This window comes from Condylostylus longicornis, unplaced genomic scaffold (genome assembly GCF_029603195.1).
Source record: "Condylostylus longicornis isolate FDR11 unplaced genomic scaffold, ASM2960319v2 ptg000004l, whole genome shotgun sequence".
Classification (NCBI taxonomy): Eukaryota; Metazoa; Arthropoda; class Insecta; order Diptera; family Dolichopodidae; genus Condylostylus; species Condylostylus longicornis.
The window spans coordinates 21,309,849-21,331,517 of record NW_026577973.1 but is presented as its reverse complement, the minus strand read 5'-3'; the positions used below and the strand labels follow the sequence as shown (position 1 = coordinate 21,331,517).

Here is a 21,669-nt window from a genome sequence, read left to right as displayed (position 1 = left end):
CTTTGAAACAAAAAATGTAAAGAGACGCGTTAACATAATGCTCGAATTTTTAAGGGTTAAGTGTGTGAGGTAAGAAAAATAATGATATTTTTTAATGGTTCGGCATTTTCCGTTAACTTTCTACATTTATAGAAATTTGGAAATATAAGGTGCCAAAAATTCAAATTTCCCTAATTTCATGGGGTGATCACTTGAGAAGGGGTGGAGGTGGAAAAAATTTTTTTTCTAACGCATACACTATTTACAAATATCTAAATGACTCGTAGAGGTTACGGTTTTAGAAAAACCATTTCAAAGTTTTGAAGGGACTATAACTACTAGAAGCTTACATAGTTGTAAAATGTTTAGCAAATGAATAAGTCAAATGTCACACATGATTTTTAATGTAACAGAGTAATTACGTTTCAGTCGATCTAAACCAACTGAATTATATCCTGCACCTTTACAATATGGAGATAAAAACTTGTAAAACTTTTAAAATTAATTTTCATGGTTGTGTAGCAGCTACCCGAAACTGTCAAGCCATACCACAAAATTTTTACGGATATACCTGACCTATAATTGGACACGTGACTTACAAAAATTTTATTAATCTGATTTAATTATTTTTCCTAATATTCAACATAAGCTTTTGGAGTTATATGGTAACTATCCTAACCTGCACATTAAAATTTTCACAATATATTGTTTAGTTAACAAACTCCATACCAAAGTTCGTGAAGGGTATACGAAGGCGCAAGGTATAAAAAATACCTATGAGCACGATGTTGAGCATTTAAAATGTTTATATACAATGTCTCTGAAATTCATATAAAAAGTATGTTATTGTTACACAAACAAATTTTCTTATGTACGAATAGGAAATTCTAACTTTAAAAAATAAAGTAAAATATGCAATGATTAATCAATCAAACAATATTGAATTTACCGTATTCATGTGTTTGTTTTACTTCCACTGAATGAATTTAGATTTTTGACTTATTTTACAATATGATAAAGAAAAGTATAAATATAAATTTATTTCAATGACATAATTTTAATTTACCTGTAATTCGGATTATAATTTCTGATTAAAATATTTGAAAATTTTATTTCAACTATACGAATATTACATTTATATTACAGACTATTATTCTGATTGTTTATATAGATGTAGGTGCTCTGAACTTCCTAGAATTCAAATAAATTTTACATACATCATATTCTTGTTAAATATTTTTAAATAAAATTAGATTATGATACAAAATACACACAAATACATACACGCATAATATTTTTGCTTAGTACATATTTCTTTACAGATTTCTATCCCGTTTAGGATTAAAAAATCCTATTTGTATTTATGTTTATTACCAAAGGCATAAGTGGTAATAAATAAAGGTAGAATACATACATATATAAATTTATTTTTTTTTAAATATTTTCATTAATTTTAAATTACTATTGCTTGATACATTATCTTTTAAAATGAGTTTAAATTGGTTTAGCTCTTATTTACCTTAAAATACATACATACACAACATATTGTATATATCCTGCATTTATTATAAAAGTTATATTTATGTTAATGTATATTATTATAACAACATAAATATAACTCAACCATATTTAATATACTTAATATCCTAATATTTACTTTCATTATTTATTTATTAAAAACAATATTAAAAACTCTTCCTGAGATTCTGCTCCTGAATTTTGGGAATTAAATTTCTATATACATATGTATTTTTTCAAGCATAAATAACTTTAACTTTCCCTTTTGTTTTTTCCAAAAAAAATTGAAAAATAGACAAAGAGAAGAACAACGTTCATTTTTTGTTTCTCTATTAATAATATTAGTTTCACTTTTATTTTAAAAATTCTATTTTGTAATTTGAGATATTTTCTAAAATAATTTACATAATAATAATTTTGAATTGAATTAAAAAATATTGTCGATATGAAATTTTATCAAACAGCTGTTAAAATTATGATTGATTGCAATAAAATTTAAATAAAAAATGTGGATTATGTAATTATTTTTAATTTTTAATAACAATTAATGCGTTTTCCTATGGAATCAATTATTTGATAAATGTTTTTGGTTTTGTTGCTGCCTATCTAAAAGCTTTTCAAAATTCACTAGAATTACTATATTTTGCATGATAAAGAAATTACGAATTATGGAAGATGTTATTATTATTACTAAGCAAAAGTATAGTGCAGGAAAAGTTACTCTGTTATTAATATTTTAAGAAATCAATTCTAAGAAATATTAGTCCATATATACTAAGTAGGAATCATTCTGATTTAAAATCTATACATTAAAAATAAATTAACTACAATTTTAAATTAACAAGCACTTATTTATAAGTCCCATATGAGAAACTATTGTTAAAAATCTAATATAGAAATCATGGCTGAGTTATACAATAAGGGCACGAAACGATGATAAATCGTCAATGAGTTTATAAATCGAATAGTTCTCGTATATAACATGAAATCTATGACAGAAACTTTCAATTGGACTATTCGTCTTATAAATTTTGACTATACATACATATACATATACCTATATAATACAAAATGTGTGCAACGTTTGTTTTTAAATAACCGAAAATAAAATGCTTCATTTAATTATTCATATATTATCACAGTGATTCACATCTATAAAAATTAAATTTTACAATTTGGTTTGAAAAAAAAAAAAACAAAAAAATGATTTTCTTTAAAAATTACAAGAGAATTTTAAATAGAATAAAGTTGGGTCAAACCAATGATTTGTATTGTAGCACTTTTCCCTTCAACAAGTGAAAATTCTGCTTTTAAATACAGTCTAAGTATTTAGTCTATCCACCACACTATTAAAATTATTTTCATTCATATACAAAACTATTTCAGAGATTGCATATATTAAGGATGATTCATACATGCAGTCTTTGAAATAAAGCAAAAATTAATATAAAGTGGGGTTAACATAATGCTCGATTTTAAGGGTTAATTGGGTGAGTTAAGAAAAATAATTATATTTTTTAATGTCATGGAACTTCCCGTTAGCTTTTTGCGTTTATAGAAATTTGAAAAAGCTTCCGGTTTCGGAAATATAAGGCGTCAAAAATTCAAATTTTACAAATTTCAAGAGACGATAACTTGAGAGGGGGTTGAGATGGATAAAAATTTTCTTCTAACGAAACGAACTATTGGTTATTATCTAAAAGCCCCTAATTTCAATTTCAAGCTTCTACAGGCTGGGGTCTTAAAGAAAAACGAAATCAAAAATTTGAAAAAACAAAACTTTAGATAACGGTAAATTTGAACGGCCATTTTGTTTTTCTAAAGTTTAACTATAGTATACCGCGCTAGGAGAAGCAAGCCGGTGTCTTTATGCGTTTGCAAAATTTCAAAAATGCTTATGGTTTCATTGCAACAAATAATTAAAAAAGGGCATTTTTAGGGTTTTCGGGGGGTATAACTTCTAGAGGGGGGAGATAGGTAAAAATTTTGTTGTACGGAAATAAGTTTCTAGTAAAGATCTATGTACATACAATTTCAGCTTTCTATCTTCAAGGGTGTAGAAGTTTTGTAAGCAGACACACGGACGGACGGACGGACGGACGGACGGACGGACGGACGGACGGTCGGGCGGGTGGACGGACGGACAGAGTGAAACTAATAAGCACTTTTTTTCAAAATTTTTTTGGAAAAGTGCTAAAAATGAATATTCTATGGTACAAATGACAATTATTTGATTCATGCCTACTATAAGTTGCTATAGCCACTAAATAGGCTAGTTTCAATAATTTTTATCAATCATTCTATGAAAGTATAAGTTTGGCAAGAACACAAAATACATTCTTAATGGTCATAAAACTTTTGTCATTAGTTTTTATAATCACTTATTAGAAAAAATGTGAAATTTTGTTCACACAGGATAATAGCTAAAAAGTTCAAATTCCAAGAACTCCAATTCTTTAATTATGACTTGCCCATTGTGAAGAATACCGATATTTTATGGTTTTTAAGTGGTCAACTACTAGCATCTTCAAAATTGTAGCGTTATACTTCATTTCTATACAAATAGGTTTTTCATAGTGTCGAAACTGAGTTTCTGATTCAACCTCGTATTTATTACGAAAAATTTGTAATGCATTGAAATTTTAAATGTACTGTATATGAATTACAAAAGCTTCCTACTAAAATTTTGAAAACAAAAAAAGTTCTAAAAATGTTTAACATCAAAAATTGTGATTTCAAACGTGGGACAAATCACATGCTTCCCCCAAAAAAAAAGAAAAAATAAATATTACTTTTACAGTTTTTTAAAATAAAAAAAAACATGAGAAAAAAAATAACAATAAATGAGCCCTCATTATTTTCAGAGATACATTCGCAAAAATAAAAAAAAAAACCAAAAGGACAGAAAAACAGTAAAAGGGTGCAAGTTTGAAGAACGTTCGGTTTATTTAAGCATGAAATACCCGTTTTTCTATAGCCATTCTATTTTGTTTTATTATACGTTTTAAATGAACAGACTTTTATACAACATCAAATCAAGTTACATGGAATATTTTTAGACCCTTGTCTTTTTTCTAATTTAACAATTAGTTGCGGTATGAAATTATGATTACTGTTCTACTATTGAATAAATCCTTCATGGTGTAAGCAGTACGCTGGTTTTTGTTTTTGTAGTATTTTTGTCCTGCTTTTTTTTGTGTCTATTTATTATGTTTTTCTATTTTTTTGTGTTTAAAATTTAGGTTTTCAAATCTTCAAATTAAAATGCGCCATCATTTAACATGTACTGTTTTTTTTCATTGTTCCTTTTGTTGTTAAATGTAGGTTTTTAGAATTGAGTTGTTTTTTTTCTAGGCTTTTGTTGAATTTAGTTTTCTATCATTAAAATTTAAAGAAATCTGGAATGAAAAACTTAAAGTAACAAAAATTTAACCTAAATTTTTAGTGGTTTCAATTTAATTAATAAGTTATTTGAATTTCAGAGAACATTTAGATAAATGCATTAGCAATTGTTAAAAAAATTGCAAATAAATATTTAGTTATTCATAATAGAATTTTTCAGCAGAGTCAAAAAGGCAATCGTTATTTTTTATTCCTCAAATATGATCCCAAGAAAACATTGAATACAGACATATTTTAATAAATATTATTAAGATTTTATGACAAAATCTACCCGTTACAAGGTCAATATTGTTTTAAATATTATTATGCAATCATTGCTGAAGAATGAGCACATTTATTAATATTTTTTAATTCTTACTTAATATTTGTTGAACATGTGTTAAATTGGAAACATTGCTCGGGCGCCAGTTTGTATGAGTGGTTTGGACTCCGATAGCGCTGCAACAAATCATACTAACAAGTAGAAAAAGAATTAAAATACAAAAAATCAAGCACCAACACAAGCACCAGTATTTCTACAAATTTCTGTGGTGAAATAAAAATTTGATCAATCATCAGCTGCTAAATTAAGTTCACATATTTATTTTTAAAAAAAATCCAAAACTTTTTAATAATCTCATAAAAAATTGCACATAAAAAAATATGGAAATTCTTTTTTTTCCATCTTATTAAAATTAAAAATATAAAATGTAATAAAAGAAAAAAAAATAAATATTAAAAAATAAAATGATTTTTGGCAACTTTTGTGCCACTCATCAAACCTCCTACACCTTTTCAATTCATTCCCTGTGAATAATATTTAAATATGTCTTTATAAATTTTTTTTTATACTCAAAGAACTTGTATTTTTCAAACATTCAAAATAATTATGAGTTCAAATTGTGTTTACATTGCATAAAATGAAATGAAAATTTTTTGAATACATATATATGTATGTATATATGTAATAATATATAAATGTGCACTGCATATAAAGAGACAAAAGCAAAACATTTCATATATACTTAAATCTCTTTTTGATTAAAAAGAAATTTGGAAATTTTTGACGTTATTATAAATTCTATTAATTTATTTAATCCTTAATATAAAATGTTTTAAGAAGGATAATTATTATGAGTGTTTTATTTAGTGTATAAGTGTAGTTGCATGAATATTTGTGTTATTCGACAGTTTTTGGTAAAAAAGAGTCATAATATTAGGTCTGATACTGAGTGAATTGAAAATTTCTATAAAAATATGAAATTTTCATAATTAAGTAGGTAAGCAGATTCTCAAGTTACCCTTTTTTAGGAAAATTTCTTAAAGACATTAATTTCTTCAAAAGTTTATTTATAGAAGCAGTTTGAACAGTTTCAAGAAAATTGAATGACATCTTCCCAATTATTTTAATTTCCAAATAAATTTCTAAATCGAACGCATCTAATATTTTAAATGCTCAAAAGAATTTTCTGAAACAAGCGACAGAACATTTAATCATTTTCCATATTAACTATTATGACATTTTTTATTAAATTTATTTTTAAAAAATTATATTGAAATTTAAACTTTCTACAACATTTATACAACCAGTCGAAGACATATTTCAAAACATTTATACAAATATAACCAGCACGTATGTACATATTAATGTGTACACATACCAGATATCTATACTGAGAAAAAAACGCATATCTAAAGTGGTCATACACCATTTTGAAGATCATATTTTTGCTTTGGAAATAAAATATTTGATAATTCTTATATTTTAACTCAAATTAGAAATAATTTTTATTTTTATAAAACATGAACGTATTTCAATACTTCTTATAGTAAAATGCGCTAAAATTTTAATTATATGAATAAAATAAATTCGCTAATTTTTATATGTATATTGCACGCAATAATGATATACAGGCAACTCTTTTAACAATAGCCCTTAACTTACCAAATTACAAAGAATATATTTTTAATGTGCTATATATATTTCGCAATTCTTCGAAAAATATTTTGAATTTGGCTGCAAATTATATACAAAATTATTATAGCTCATTTAGAAATTTTTTTTATTCTAACTATATAATTTATTTTCTTAAATAGCTCGAAAGTATAACTAATTTAAAAATAGTATATTTCTAAATCTGTTTTAGGCTATATTGAAAATAAAAATAAAAAGGTAGGATAAAAATAAAGAGATAGGTATAAAGTGGGTGTCGTGATTTCGGATTTAGTTTGTGTCTGTTCTGTTTAAAAAAAAATATTTAATTTAAATAAAATTTTTATCAGTGTATGTGCACGTAAATATGTTAATATTTATATAAAAATCTATTAAGAACATTTTTCTGAAAATCTAAGGTTCCCATTATAATATTTTGTATTTAAAAGAGATTTTTCCTAACGATAAATTAAACTTACGTATTAGTTTCAACACCATGACAAATAGGTTTGGAATAAGGAAAAAACAAAATAATACAATAAAATTCAATAAATGGGATGGAAATAATTAAAATCGAAATCATATACGGGGTTTATGGTTTTCTCTCACTCTCCTTTTATTCATAATATTTTGGGTTTTGTATATGATTTTATCAAATCAAAGAAAATTTTAGACACATTTCCTATGTATATAAAATTGTATAACCTTCTGATTTTTGGCCACTTACATTATGTGTTGTATACCTTCTTACAATAAAATATATAATATAAAAAGGGTGTACCCGTCTGTAGACTTATTAGTAGCCTATACGGAGAATTAGATTATCTCAGGAATGTTATGTATAAACTAGAATGATAAGTAAACATGAAGTATAACTAGTCTAAACTAAGTATCTGCAATTTTCCTATTTAATTTTTTAAAATACCTAATTGCTTTGATACAATAGTTTTAGTGGATCTTAAAATTTAAAAAAAAAAAATAAAGCATACTTATTTCGTATATATTGGCAATGAAAATATTATTGAATTTTTATATTGCGCAGAAATTGAAATTTAAAATGAAAATTTTCTATTTAATTTTTATTTACCTTCTTAAACATATTGTGATATATATAAATTCAATTGTGTATTTGTTTGTATATCAATTTTTTCATATAATACGCATATTACATATTATAAATTAAAGTCACAAATAAAATGTTACAATGATCCTTTATAATATAGAAAATGTTTTCACGGTAAATTATTAATTTTTTTTTTGTTAGACAATATTGTATATCAGACTCTATAATATTATACGATCCCTTTTTCTTCCTGATTTTTATTTATATATAGTTTCTAAATAATTTATGTACGTTTAAATGATACGGTGTACATATAGACCATATACATAATATGTACCGAAAAAGTCTACACTTTGATTTTAGATACACTCGAATCAATGAAATAGTATACATGTATGATGAAATAAGGTGTGTAACAACATGATATTTGAATTCGACCAGAGTCGATTTTATTGCATCGAATATATTAGCGAATTTCCTTTAAGCAAATACAAAAACAAATTGTTACCAAATGACTTCTTATTTACAACCTTATTTTTAAATGATACAACAAAAATCTTGCATACTTTCAGGAGAAATAAAATTAAAAGAAACATTGTTATGAATTTTTTATACGTGTTCATTTTGAACTTAGAAAATACATTATGGTAACCAAATTTTTTAAAAATTTAATTTCTTCAAAATTTGGCAAACGGTAAATCAGAAACAAGAGAAAACACAAAATGTTATTTATTACTACATATTATAGATATGTCCTTTACAAGCTTTTAAGATTTTAAATTTTTATAATTAATATTTATAACACTTTGAAAAAAAAACCTGTTCACAATTGGTTTTCAAGAGTGAAGTTGCCACAAGGACATTTGCCGCTGCTTTAGAAGAATTTCCATGACATTGTGGCAATAACTTATAAGAATCATAAAAAGTCACGGGTTTTGCTCATTTTTGGTATTCAAGAAATGATTTTGATTTCTATTGAATCTGAAAGAGTCAAAGCTCCATATTGAGACATTTATATAAAGAGTAGTAGTTTTCAGTTAGAAAAAAGTGAATTGTATAAGTATCGCATGACCAGAAAAATGGGTGCCCAAATAAATAGAGTGCGAAACTATTAAGCATGATTTTTTTCTAATTTGATGAAAATGTACCAAAAATTACCACGCCTTTTTCGAATTTTGAAAGTTCATGTCCGACACCCTTCCATTTTATAGTATTTTTCGGATATGTATTTCGAATATAATAGGAATAATAAGAATGTAGCTAATAGGGAATACCGGAATTTAGTTAAAATTTCGGTATGTCAAACAACAAATTTTATTTTTAAATCACATGCGTTCGCGCTTTTTATATTATATTCACAAATCGTCAAATATATTAATGATAAAATAGAAAAGATTGTTATTAAAAGAAAAATCAAAACGTATTGCATCCCTAATCAATTAAAACTTTAAGTTAAAAAATAAGATTTTGCTAAAATTGAATTATTTCTAAGTACACATACATTTAGGATTAATAAATATCGAAAGCACGCACATTAATAAAAATTTATAAGCTCCCACTACAAATGGAAATTATAACTATTAGAGGAAAATTGTAAGTCCAATATAAGAATTCATTTCATAAAAAGAAAGAAAAGAAATTCTCTTTCTAATTAATCAATTCAATTAAGAATTTATCATAAAAACATTTATCCTTTGTCCTTTTAATTTTTCCTTTCAGAACTTTGTTTTTAGTGAGCATTGTTTGATTTAATGCTAGTAGATAAGTACAAAACGTATAGAATATATAGTAAAATGTAAATATGTATGTATAAATGTGCGAAATATATATATATTATAATATATTCGAAATTTTTTCTAACTATAATTTTTATTAAATGCCCTTCTTCTGAAAAGCAATATTTAACAAGAATTCCCATTGTAATCATCAATTAGGATGAAAATACATAAAATGTTGTTCGCCTTTAAGAGGATTAAAATTTTTTTGTTGCCGTTTTTTTCTCTGTTCTTTCGATATTATTGAAAGAAATTTGCCTTTTTCTTATTTTCAATGGTGTTTACATCTTGCTTTTATGCTTATTTCTTAATACTCGTATCAAAGTTCCATATTTTTTTTTCTCTTTGTGATTTCTTACAACAATTTCAATATGAAATAATATGCCTTGTTTTAAATATATACATATACGCATCTATGTACATAATTACGTATGAAATATATTATACATTTTAACAACTTTTAGTAATAATGAATGCGTTCTTTAGATGGTAAGCGTAAATATTTCCATTGTATGTGAAATCTTTTCAATAAACATATTTTTACATTTTATGTACAGTGAATTTCTTTTGTCACAAATATTTCTGGCATTACCATTATTAAATTGATAATATAATTTTAATACCAGGGTTTAGAAATTCTAAAATCAAAGTTTCATTAAAAGAAAATTTTGAAGAAAAACTTGATTACGTAGTAACACGGCAAAATGCCTATCTTATTTTATTATATGTAATATTCAAGCTTTCCAATAATTGTGACGTTAAAGAGCAACAAAATTCAATTACGAATATCTCAAATTTTTGGAACAATTTTTTTTAAATTAATACATGAAATCTCCGTATCATGAAAAAATTATACAAGGATTTTATTAATTTTCTTCAGTATTGTGTTATCGATTATTTTAATAAATCGCTGACTATTGACTAATAGTTCCCAAGTTCAAAATACTATTTAGAGAAATATTATTATAGGAATGCTATTCATAATTAAATAGCTAATGATTATTCACAACTTTATCTGTAAAATATTTAATAATCACATAGCATTTATCAGAAATGCATCATGTTTACAAATCCTATAGTTGTGTTTCAAACGAATATAATATCTTCAGTTTTATTAAAAGAAACTTCTTTAATTTTTTCTTTTCTCAATTATGATAACTTATTTTTAATAAAAACATAACAAAGTCAAGACATTTTGAATACTATACAAATGGATATCTTGACATTGTGACATTGTGCTATTACTGTCATTGTTACTATAAAGCACAAATACATACACATTATATAAAAATAACAATACTCAAAAAAAAACAAAATGAAACATATTTCATGCATCTTTTGAATTGATTTCCATAACTTTAGTGTAGTCACATTCAATCAAAATTTTGTTAAGAATATCCTGTCAAGGATATTTTATTATATTTGCTCATTTTCTTGGATTTTATTTGCTCTCTTTTAGTTTTTATAAGTGATGTTGTATAAGCTTTAGTATGAAGCACTTAGTTTTTACTTGAGAATAAATTTTTAAATTATTTGAGAACGAAAGCAAAAACAACGAAAGGACAAAGAACAAAAAACAAAAAATTTGAGTAAAACAAAGAAACAAAAATCTATTTGAATATTTTGCCTTTTATTGACATTTAGGGAAGTTTAAATCCGATTATTTGCATCAAGAAAATATTGTGAATTTCATTTTTGTCTTAAACATTATATATACATATAAAAAATTGAGAAATTATCAGATCATTTTAAAAAATAAAATTATAAATGCTGAGAAATTACAAAATATCAGCTTAATGTCGCGCAAGTAAGACATGGTCATTAAAAAATTTTGTATAAATAGGTTCTAAGAAATTTTTCTCTGAAAGTGTAAGGAAAAATTATATAAAATTAGAAAGAGTTATTAAGATTTTAAAATATAATGTTAAAAACAAAAGATATTAAATTGAATTTTAGAATATTTTTAGAATTCATTTATGTATGTAACGTTTTAAATATAATTTCAGTTATTACATTAAAAATTAATATAGAAATTTATTAAATTCTAAAAATACTTTAATAAACAAAAAATACTCAGTTTTTTCTTAAAACTTTTAAGCATATTGGAAAACTCGGTTATAGGCTTTCAAAAGCTCACACAAAATAGGAAAATTTTAATAAATAAGTTTACAATAAGGTTTCGCATTAAGATGTAATAAAGAAACTAAAATATAATTTTCTAATCCCAATTTATTTCCTCAGTTTAAGTGTAAAATTATCAGTTCAAAAAATTTTTAAAAATATATTAAAATATTAATGTTATCACAATTGTTCTTAAAATTTATTCCAAAAGAAATCCGTAATAATTTTAAAACATATTCTATCTTACTTACCAATACTTGACATTGGACCAAAAACTGTATTATCATCAGTTGTACTACAATTCCATCTACGATTTTTAAATTGATGTTGACATTCCTATTGGACAACAAAAAAAAATAAAATAAATAATAATATTGAATCAAGGTGAAAAAATAATATTTTATTTTTTTTTCCAATTCGAAATAAAAAAAAAGTGCATTGCTTTTTAAAATTCACAATAATATTCGAATTAAACAAAACGATTATTAACTAAAAACAATAATTCCAATTGTATTAATTAGTATCCTTTTAATTTTATTCTTGTTTTGATAATTTTACGATTGGAATAAATAAATTCCAATTAACCATAAATAGCTGACAAATTAAAATTTTAAATTAAATATAAAAATAATACAATATAAATTTGCAACTATCATTGCTTATATAAAAATAAATTATACAATACAAGAGAGTTTTCATGGTGTAACAACACAATAATGATGACGATGATAATATAATATACAATGTGATACACAAGATTATGTACGCACATAATATTTTTCATAAAACACTGTAAACCTAACATAATATCCTTATGCATACATGAATACGTATAATATATACGAATGCATGTTAACATATACACATAAAATATATAGAACTGTTATCATTTTTCACATTAACCCTCCGTGAGTTCAAAGTTTTATTACCCTTATTGTAATTATTTTAACCCTTCCTATTCTTTATTATTTTGTAGTTTATATTATATAATATATAAATGTATGTATGTATGTTATGAACGTATGTATAATATGAATGTATATTTATGATTATTACAATATTATACAATATTATTTTGCAAATGGAAACAATACGAAAAATACGAGTTTTTGAACTGCAGGTTATTTTTTAGTAGATTTCACTTTATCTGTAATTGTTGAATATTTTACTTTTTATTATTTTTTTTCTTGTTCCTCTTCTTCTTTTTTTTGTTTTGTGTTTTTTAACTAAATCTATAAAATCAAATTACTGTGCAATTGCAATTTTATATCAACAAATTTTAATTTAAATATTTTTCGATTGAATTCATTAATAGACCATACCATTTTTACTTTATATACATACTTCATATTTACATATGTACATATGTACATATATGTATATTATGTATTTGTTATTGTACGAATAAATTAAAATATAGGCCAGGAGCTCTTTTTCATTATTGATTATCAACCTATTTTGATAGTAACTGTGGTGAAATTAATATTGCTACATAATGTGTTTTTTTTTGTGTCTCTCATATTTTTTGTAGGTTATTATAAATGCCATTTTATGAAAATGTCCCACTGTGAATTGATTTATTTGCTCCTCAGGCATAGGTATTTATATATGTAAAAGTAGAAATTTATTGTAAAAATTATTATTGTTATGTAGGAAATAAAAGGCGGTTAAATAAAACACGTTAAAAAATAAAAAATATTTATGGGAACATTAGCTTATTTTTTTTGGAAAATTTTGACGTACATATGAGTATTTGAATTATGGAAAAGAAGATGGTCAGATTCAACTATTAAATTAAGTATGCAAATTATATAAAATATTTAAAAAAATAATAATCTTTATTTTCGAATACGCAGCGACTAGTATATTTTATAGCTATAGGTATTTTTGTATAAAACCTTCAAATTTTTTGTTTATTAAAACAATTAAAAAAATTTGTCGAATTTCTCACTATTTCCCTTCTATACAAATAAATTGTTTATGGAAATTTTGTTAAGGAGTCGTAAAACTTTTAAGTAAATATTTGTTTAGTATACCAATAATATTATCCTTCCAAAGATTTATATCTTGAATCTAGTTTATAGCATATCTTTCTTATGGGTACCAATAAAGTTAAATTTTAAACTTAAATTTTATAAAATTAATAAAAAAAATTAATATAAAATTAATATGATTCCTGGGCAATAACCACTAACATAATAGGTCCACCCATAAGACGCTTAAACTATTAAAAAGTTTTGTAAGGCGAACTTCTAAATAATTAAGTGTCGATTTCTGAATTATTTTGCAAATACAAAATTCATTATTAGGACTTGTAAAAAACCAATTTTAAAATATTATAATTTTACTTATTTCTCGATTTTATTCAAAAAATATTAAAAAACTTTAATGACTGTTTAAAATCCCATTGCGTAGGACAAATTTTAAATTGTTTAATTGAAAATCAATAGTGGTAAAAATATATTTTAAATTTTTAATTCTGAATTGTAGTTAAAATTACTTTGTTTAACCACTATAACATTTATCACTCTCTTGGTCTACAAAAAGAACTAAAAAATAATAATAATTAAATGGCAGAACCGAGGGTTACAAAACTTCACAACTGATAAAAGATCTTAAAATTTTGTATATAGATGGTACAATAAAACCTCAATAATCTAAACTATCAAGATAAACGTCATTAAAACCAAGAGATTTTAATCTTTTTGCTTTAAAATACAAACGTTTTGGTATAGCAAGAGAGTATCCTTGTCTTCTAATATGCAGTAGTACCGTACTAATACACTAGCCAGCAATTCACAATTCAGGCGCTCTGCGCATTAATAGTCGATGCAACATTACTCATCTTTTCACTCTATTTTGATATTAAGTTCGCTTTTGCTTTTAAAAATTTTCTTAAAAATTAAACATTTCAATCGCGATTTACTCGAAACGACATGCCGAGCGCTTCAACTATAAGCTGATTGTATATTAATATCGCATTATTGCATTTTGGAAGTCAAGTAAAATTATGTTTGTAGAAGAATTTCAAATAATAAAACAAAATATGCGAATGACAGAAGAACTCAAATGCGATTGACAAAACAATTTCTATAAAATTAATATTTCAATTTCCTATTAAAATAAATTAATATTTGTTGCATTACAATCTCCGAATAACAGGATCAGGCAGTTTTTAGATCAATAAGTAATTTTTTTTGGAATTGTTATAAAAATTATTAAAATAAATTGGAAATGAGAATGACATATTTTGAAAATATATAAACAATTGTACTATACAGTGCTACTACAAATCAAGAACTCATTTTCGTCCCAAACAGCTATATGTAAAAATTTCAAATTCTATCGTATATCGAAAAAGGTCGTATATAGTCGAACATATTATTTATGTATCATGATCCAAAAGTCAATAGTACACTCTTCCCAACTTGTTCATCACAATAAAACTAAAATCATAATGCTAAGCTAATACTGAAATGAAGTTTAACATTTCAATAATTAAATAATTTCAATATCTTGAACTTGTACTGTATTTTTCATCCATATATGTATTTGTAATAATGTGTTTTTAAATACATACGTACGTTATGAATGCATGTGCATTAAAGAATGCAAAAAGCAAAAAATTGAAAAAAAAAAAAAACAAATAAATAAAAAAATCAACGCAACTTGCACAATCTGAACCAACAAGAACAACCATTAAGCCAATAACAATAATAACTAAAGAAAAATATGCAAATGAGAATCTTCACTCATTACACGTGAATCACCATTATGACAATATAACAGTGTGTAACCTTACCATTAAAAGAACACCCCAATTATTTTGCCTTTTTTCCAAACTTTTCTTTTTGTTTTTATTTTTTGTTTTGTATTGATGTTATTGTTTTATTTTTAACCCTTGTTAAATAATCAGAGCCGTGAGCATTTTTACTCACGTGCCATTCGAATTGGAAATTTGTTCGATATTACTAACTTTGAATTTATTTTTAATGTATGTATGCATGTATGTAGTTGGAAACTTCTTTTCGTTTTAAATTTTTATATTTTTTTCATTTTCTGTTCGGTTTGATTTTTTTTTTTTACATATTATTATGCACATTGTTTGGACAATAGTTTGTATTCAATATTATAAAAGTAATAACAATAAAAACAATAAGTAGCAGAAAAGAAAAATGCATATATTCAATACGATTTCATGGTCATACACTTCAATTCACATTGTGTGGGAAATCGGACATAAGAATTAAAAAAATAAAATAAAAATTTTATTCTAAATTTTAAAATGAAACTTTTTTCATTTAAATAATAATGTTGTACATACATACTTACATTGTATGTGTACATTATGTGCATACATTTTTATTTTTTCATATTTTTTCATCTTTTAAATGAAAATTAAATACATTTCTGGTGAATGAAATGGTATTTTTATAGGGGCACTTAAATCATAAAAAATAAAGCTTTTAAATTGTGTATGAAAACGAAAAAAAAATGAACTATTGAATGGTTTTTAAGAGTCTTGAAGGAATTTGGAAAATTTTAACGCAAAAATTGTAAAAAAAAAAAAACAGAAATTGGTTTCTATGCCATTCTATTTTATATGTAAAATAAAAACAAAATAGATATAATGTATGTATGTATTTAATATTGTAAATATAAATTTAAACAAATTAAATTAAAAAAAATAAATAATTTTTAAAATGTTTTTTTTTTGCTGCCTAAAAATAGCACACCCGGATTTAAAAAATCTCAAAGTCAAACATTGGATTTAATAATTGTACTCTGTGGAAACTTGATTTTATAATCAGAAATTATTTGCCATGCAGAAAATTGGCATGCAGTTACTCCAATTAATTGGATCGAAATTTTATCGATAACTTAATGAATGCAGAAAACATTATTCATTTTACATTTATGAAGAGAAATTGTGTTTTTTTGTATAATGATGGTGAGAACAACAGGAATACAAGAAAGAATCAGAAAGGTAGCCAATATAATTAAAAGAAATTTGAAGAATTATGATCAACGAATGACTTTTCAACTTCAATTTGGATACACTTTTATGTAGAAACAGTATATTTTATATTCTCACGATAAAAAAAAAATTATGAATTTTTATTAACATATTAATATTAAAAGAATATTTGCCTTAAAATTTCAAATTCCTTTCAGCACACTATAGGTATTTAATTTATTTTTAATGATTCCAGTTTTTTGCTATTAATATTTTTATTATTTCCATTTTTATGAATTTTTGAAGAAAATAAAACACAATTTCTTGCAGCAAAATATCAAAAGATAAGAACAAAAACACACGCCTTTCAGTCATTCATTCATAAATAAAAAATAATATGACACAATCTTAGTGATGAAAATTTCAAAACAAATAAAAAATGTTTAGCATTGTGTACGCCAAGAACTCGTTTTTATTATTGTTTTAAAAATAGAAAAATTATTTTATTCATAATAGGTGTAGTCAAAAGTAGTAAGTCAAATATATCAAAAGTCAAAAGTAGTAATGTCAAAAATATATTAGTTAAGTTTTTAAAAATTGCGTTTAATTAATGTTATTTTATAATATAGCGATGAGTGATGTGAGAATCACTAAAGGAAAAATTTCGAAACACAAAAATTGCAAATGTAAAGTGTTTGTTACTAAAGGTCTAATCTTTCTACACTTTGTAATGTGAAGTTATTTAATGCAATTATTTAATATGAAATTTTTAATTATTCAATGGCATTTACTTATTTTGAAAAATCCCATTTGACAGCCGATAGAAGAAAATGCAGGATAACGGAATATAAGCCTATTTTAAAAGGGAATCATTTGTTTCCATAAGGTAAAAAGAAATAAAAATTTTGTACTTTAATACCATATTAATTATTTAATTTTAGTTTTTATGGTAAAGTCGCAAAAAGTTATGGGTCCTTTATTGATCCATCAAATACGCAACTATTACGGATCTTATTGTTTTTTACCGACCGCATTGCAAACAATAATTGAGGTTGGCCACAAATTTCAGATGTCGAGTTTCTGTAGGGAAGCATTTCTCCATAATAGGGAAGCATATAAGTAAACTATTTTAAAAATAGATGTCTGTCTGTCGGCCTATCGGAATGTAAGTATATTTTGACAATGTTATGAATTGATCGATTTTTGGTATGTATCAAACTTCAGAAACTGTACTGTTTTGAGTGCCGACTTTACATTTTTGCGTATATAAAGAGAGATAATCAACCAATTTCTTTGAAATTTAATGTTTAAATTCGGAGAGTTCAATTTAATGGAGAGTTAAATTTTATTAGGAAAGTTAATAAATTTTTTGGAAAGATTAGGCGTCACAAATCGAGCTACATGCCGATTTTATATTTTTAACCATATCTACTAAAATAATTGATGCAATTTCTTGAAAGTTAATATTTGAGTTCTGGTTTTTACCAAAATTAACTGGTAGCGGGTGGCACAAAGCGAAATTCTTCTAAGAGTTAAATTTGCACTTTTATAGGTATGTTAACTAAAAGCTTACTGGTATCCTTAAAATTGTAAAGAAATGTTTAGAATGCATTTTCATAATCTTCTGTAACACTTTCAATAAACTAGACACTATACATTACGGTCGGTTATGCCTTGATCATATCAGATTTTTTCGGATAAGAAAATGTAAGCAAAGTCAACAATTCCGTATGTATGTATGAATTTAAATCAAAATTTATAATAGATAAAAGTTAAATTAAAAATTCAATGAAAAGTTTTTACTTCCACTCAATTCATTAGACTTTAATTTACTATTAAATAATTGATGATCAATAAATTTTTACAACCAATAAATTTTTGTAATTAAAAATTTTTCTGCTTTTTCTATAAGTACACCTTGAGGCGTTGACAATATAAAAGTAATTAATAATTTTAATCCTATGTGTGTATAATGGATTTGATGAAAAGAAGAAATATTTGCAATTCAATAAAAAATAAAACTCAAAACGTCAATGGTAAAATGTTCAAATATAATAAAATTGGCTTTCACTTTCCCCATTCTTTGAGATTTCTACAATATAACTAATACTTTCATTTTGTTACCAACTTTTATTATGGTTTTTTAAAATAATTTTCCAAAAATACGAATACGAACCATATAAAACTTGTTCATATGTATTTGAAAACATTAAAATACAATCAAACAATCTTAAACAATTTCCTGGATATTTGTTCGGAAAAAACAAAACTTATGGACACTTTAAAGTTATGTAACGGAAAATCAGCAAAATTAAAATTTAAAATGTCATCAGTACTACTACAATCGTAATTTTGACAGAATACGCTTTAAAAGCATTATTACAAATTTTGCAAATTCATTACTAAAACATGAAATGCATAATTTATAGAAAATTTTAATTTTGTTTTTTCCAACCTATAATTTCATGTTTTCTCTCTAGAACTTTACTTAACCTCGAATCTTAAAGGAATTTAAAATTCGAGGAATCTGTTAGAACTATGATATCAACGAAATTACCTGAATTGCAGCACGTGCACCTCTACTTATAGCTGGCATAATATTTGTATGCATTACACATAATTTTTGTTGACCATAAGTCATACCATCAACTTTATGACACAATTCAGGATTTAGATCAATTGGTTCTTTGTATGGTGCTATAGTTGATGTAGATTGATTATTATTAAAAAATCCTGTGTTTGAGTTACTGCCACTAGCGCCAACTATAGCTAAATTACTATTACCAACTGGTATAATAAAATCTCTATTAGGGCCTCCATCATAGTATGGAGAACCAGGTGCAGAAAATTTCATGTTAACACCGGCATTTCTCCGTTTATGATGACTGCGAATTGTTCTCGACAATTTCTGTTTATCACTATTTGTTGAACCAGAACTTAAAAGCCAATTTGGATCAATATCAGGTGAAATACCACTATCTTCATTGTTACTTTTTTTCCCCGCATGCTGAAATTGGGAAGATAAACTTGCAGCAAATGGTAACGTTTGTGTATCATTATAATTTGATTGCATTTGATTTTGTTTCCGTCGCTGTCGTTGACATCTTGGAGAATCAACATTTTTACAATTTTGTTGTCGTTTTTTATTATTGCGTCTTTCACCATTTCTTGGACCCTTAGAATTGTTACGTTTTTGTGCTGGTTTGGGTGTTGTGGTCGTTGTCGTTGTTGTAGTCGTTGTTGTAGTAGTAGTAGTTGCATTTTTTCTTCTATTTTTTCGCCGTGATGCAATTCGATCTCTTCTTTGTTGCTCTTCCGCCCTCCGTCTTTCTGCTTCATAATCATCCAAATCATCATCATCTGGTGGCGTCTGATCATTTAATAGAAGTACTTGAGGAATAATTGTTATTTTTTCTTTTCCAAAATAGTCTATTGCCATATCATCATGATTGTCATGATCAGACTTTTCTCGATCATGTTTCATTTTACTAAATTCAGATTTATATAAGGTTGTTACTGGTGCCGAGTATATAGGCTTTTGGGTTATTGAACTAGGTGGTGGACTTTCAAATGGATTTGTGATATTGCGCTCTTTTTGTAAATTTGGAAAAACTACAAATTTACTTTGGAATGTTTTATCATTTTTTGTTAAATTTTGTAACATTAAAATATGATTTTTTAAATCTTCAATATTATTTGATGAATCTGAATTTGAAATCAATGACATTGGCTGAGCGGCCGGTGTTGTAGTTGTCGTTGTTGTAACTGTTGTTAATAAATGTGCTTCTGCTGAAGGATTTTTTAAGGCCATTGGAACAATAAATTTTCGATCTTCATCTGTCAAACCAGGAAATCCCTGATTTGCATCATTTGGATCTTCTTCAAGTAGTTCTATTTCTTTTTGATCCATTTCTTCTGCAATTGGATCTTCAGTCATACCACGTCTCCTACTACCAGCTGGAGTTGTTGGCACTTTTTTTGTTAAATTTGCCATTACATATCCAGTTGTAGAATTTCTTAAATCAATTGGTTTAATAAAGGCACCAAGCTTTTGTAAACCTTCTTGATGCATTAATGCTTGTTCATCTTTGGTTATATTAAGTGGAATACTATTATTTGCCAAAACTTCTATATCCGCTCTGAATTCTATAAATGGTGATTTGATACCCAAACATCTAAAATAAAAAAAAAACATTAAAATATTTTTAAATATCACATTTAAATTAAATATTTTAAGGTTAACTATTCATAAATATGACTTAGTTCAATAGGAAGCGCATGTACATACATAAATGTATACAATATCGGCGAAGAACTAAGGAAATCTAGATAATATTTGAAATCTAAATATCGTCGGTTAAGAAGCAGAAAGCATTAAGTCAGGAAATTGTGTTTTGAGTTAATTCAATTTGAAAAAATCGTAAAATTGTAAAACTAATCAATTAGTGCAATTCGATTGGTCTCTTTAATTTATGGATTTATAAACTAACTATATTCTGGATTTGCATGATTTTTGGCCACAACAAAGGTTATATTATTCTGATTTAATTCATCTATGAAATCCGAATTCTCAAAAAATGCACTTAGTGCTTTCTGCTTTTTAACCGACGATATGCTCCGCAAATTTAAAATTTAAAATTTATATAAATTAATTTAGTAACATCTAAATTAAATGTAGTATAAAATAAATCTTAATCTTAATTTACCATAAGTCAGAAAAGCGGGTAAAAAACTATTCACAAAAAGAACAAATACTTTCTTGGGTCAGTGAAACTTTTTAATTTTAATTATACTTTGTGAAAATTGAGAAATTTATAATTATTTTCTAATCTCATTTAATATTTATTTTACTTTTGTTAAATTTTTACCACACTTTTATAAAAATTTTAAATTACTTTAGATTAGCATGATTATTAGGTCAGAATAAAACTAAAAGAATTTT

The 21,669-nt window shown here is 25.0% G+C and overlaps 1 protein-coding gene across 1 annotated transcript in view; it reads right to left on the bottom strand.

Moving 5' to 3' along the window:
* LOC129614268 (protein Wnt-5) overlaps positions 1-21,669 on the bottom strand; it is a 173,015-nt gene that overhangs the window by 38,695 nt on the left and 112,651 nt on the right. Inside the window, exons 3-4 of the mRNA XM_055528795.1 lie at positions 19,285-20,902; positions 12,022-12,106 (exon numbers count right to left, since the gene is read on the bottom strand). Of these exons, the coding sequence (XP_055384770.1) occupies positions 12,022-12,106; positions 19,285-20,902 (1,703 nt within the window). The remainder of the gene's footprint in view (positions 1-12,021; positions 12,107-19,284; positions 20,903-21,669) is intronic.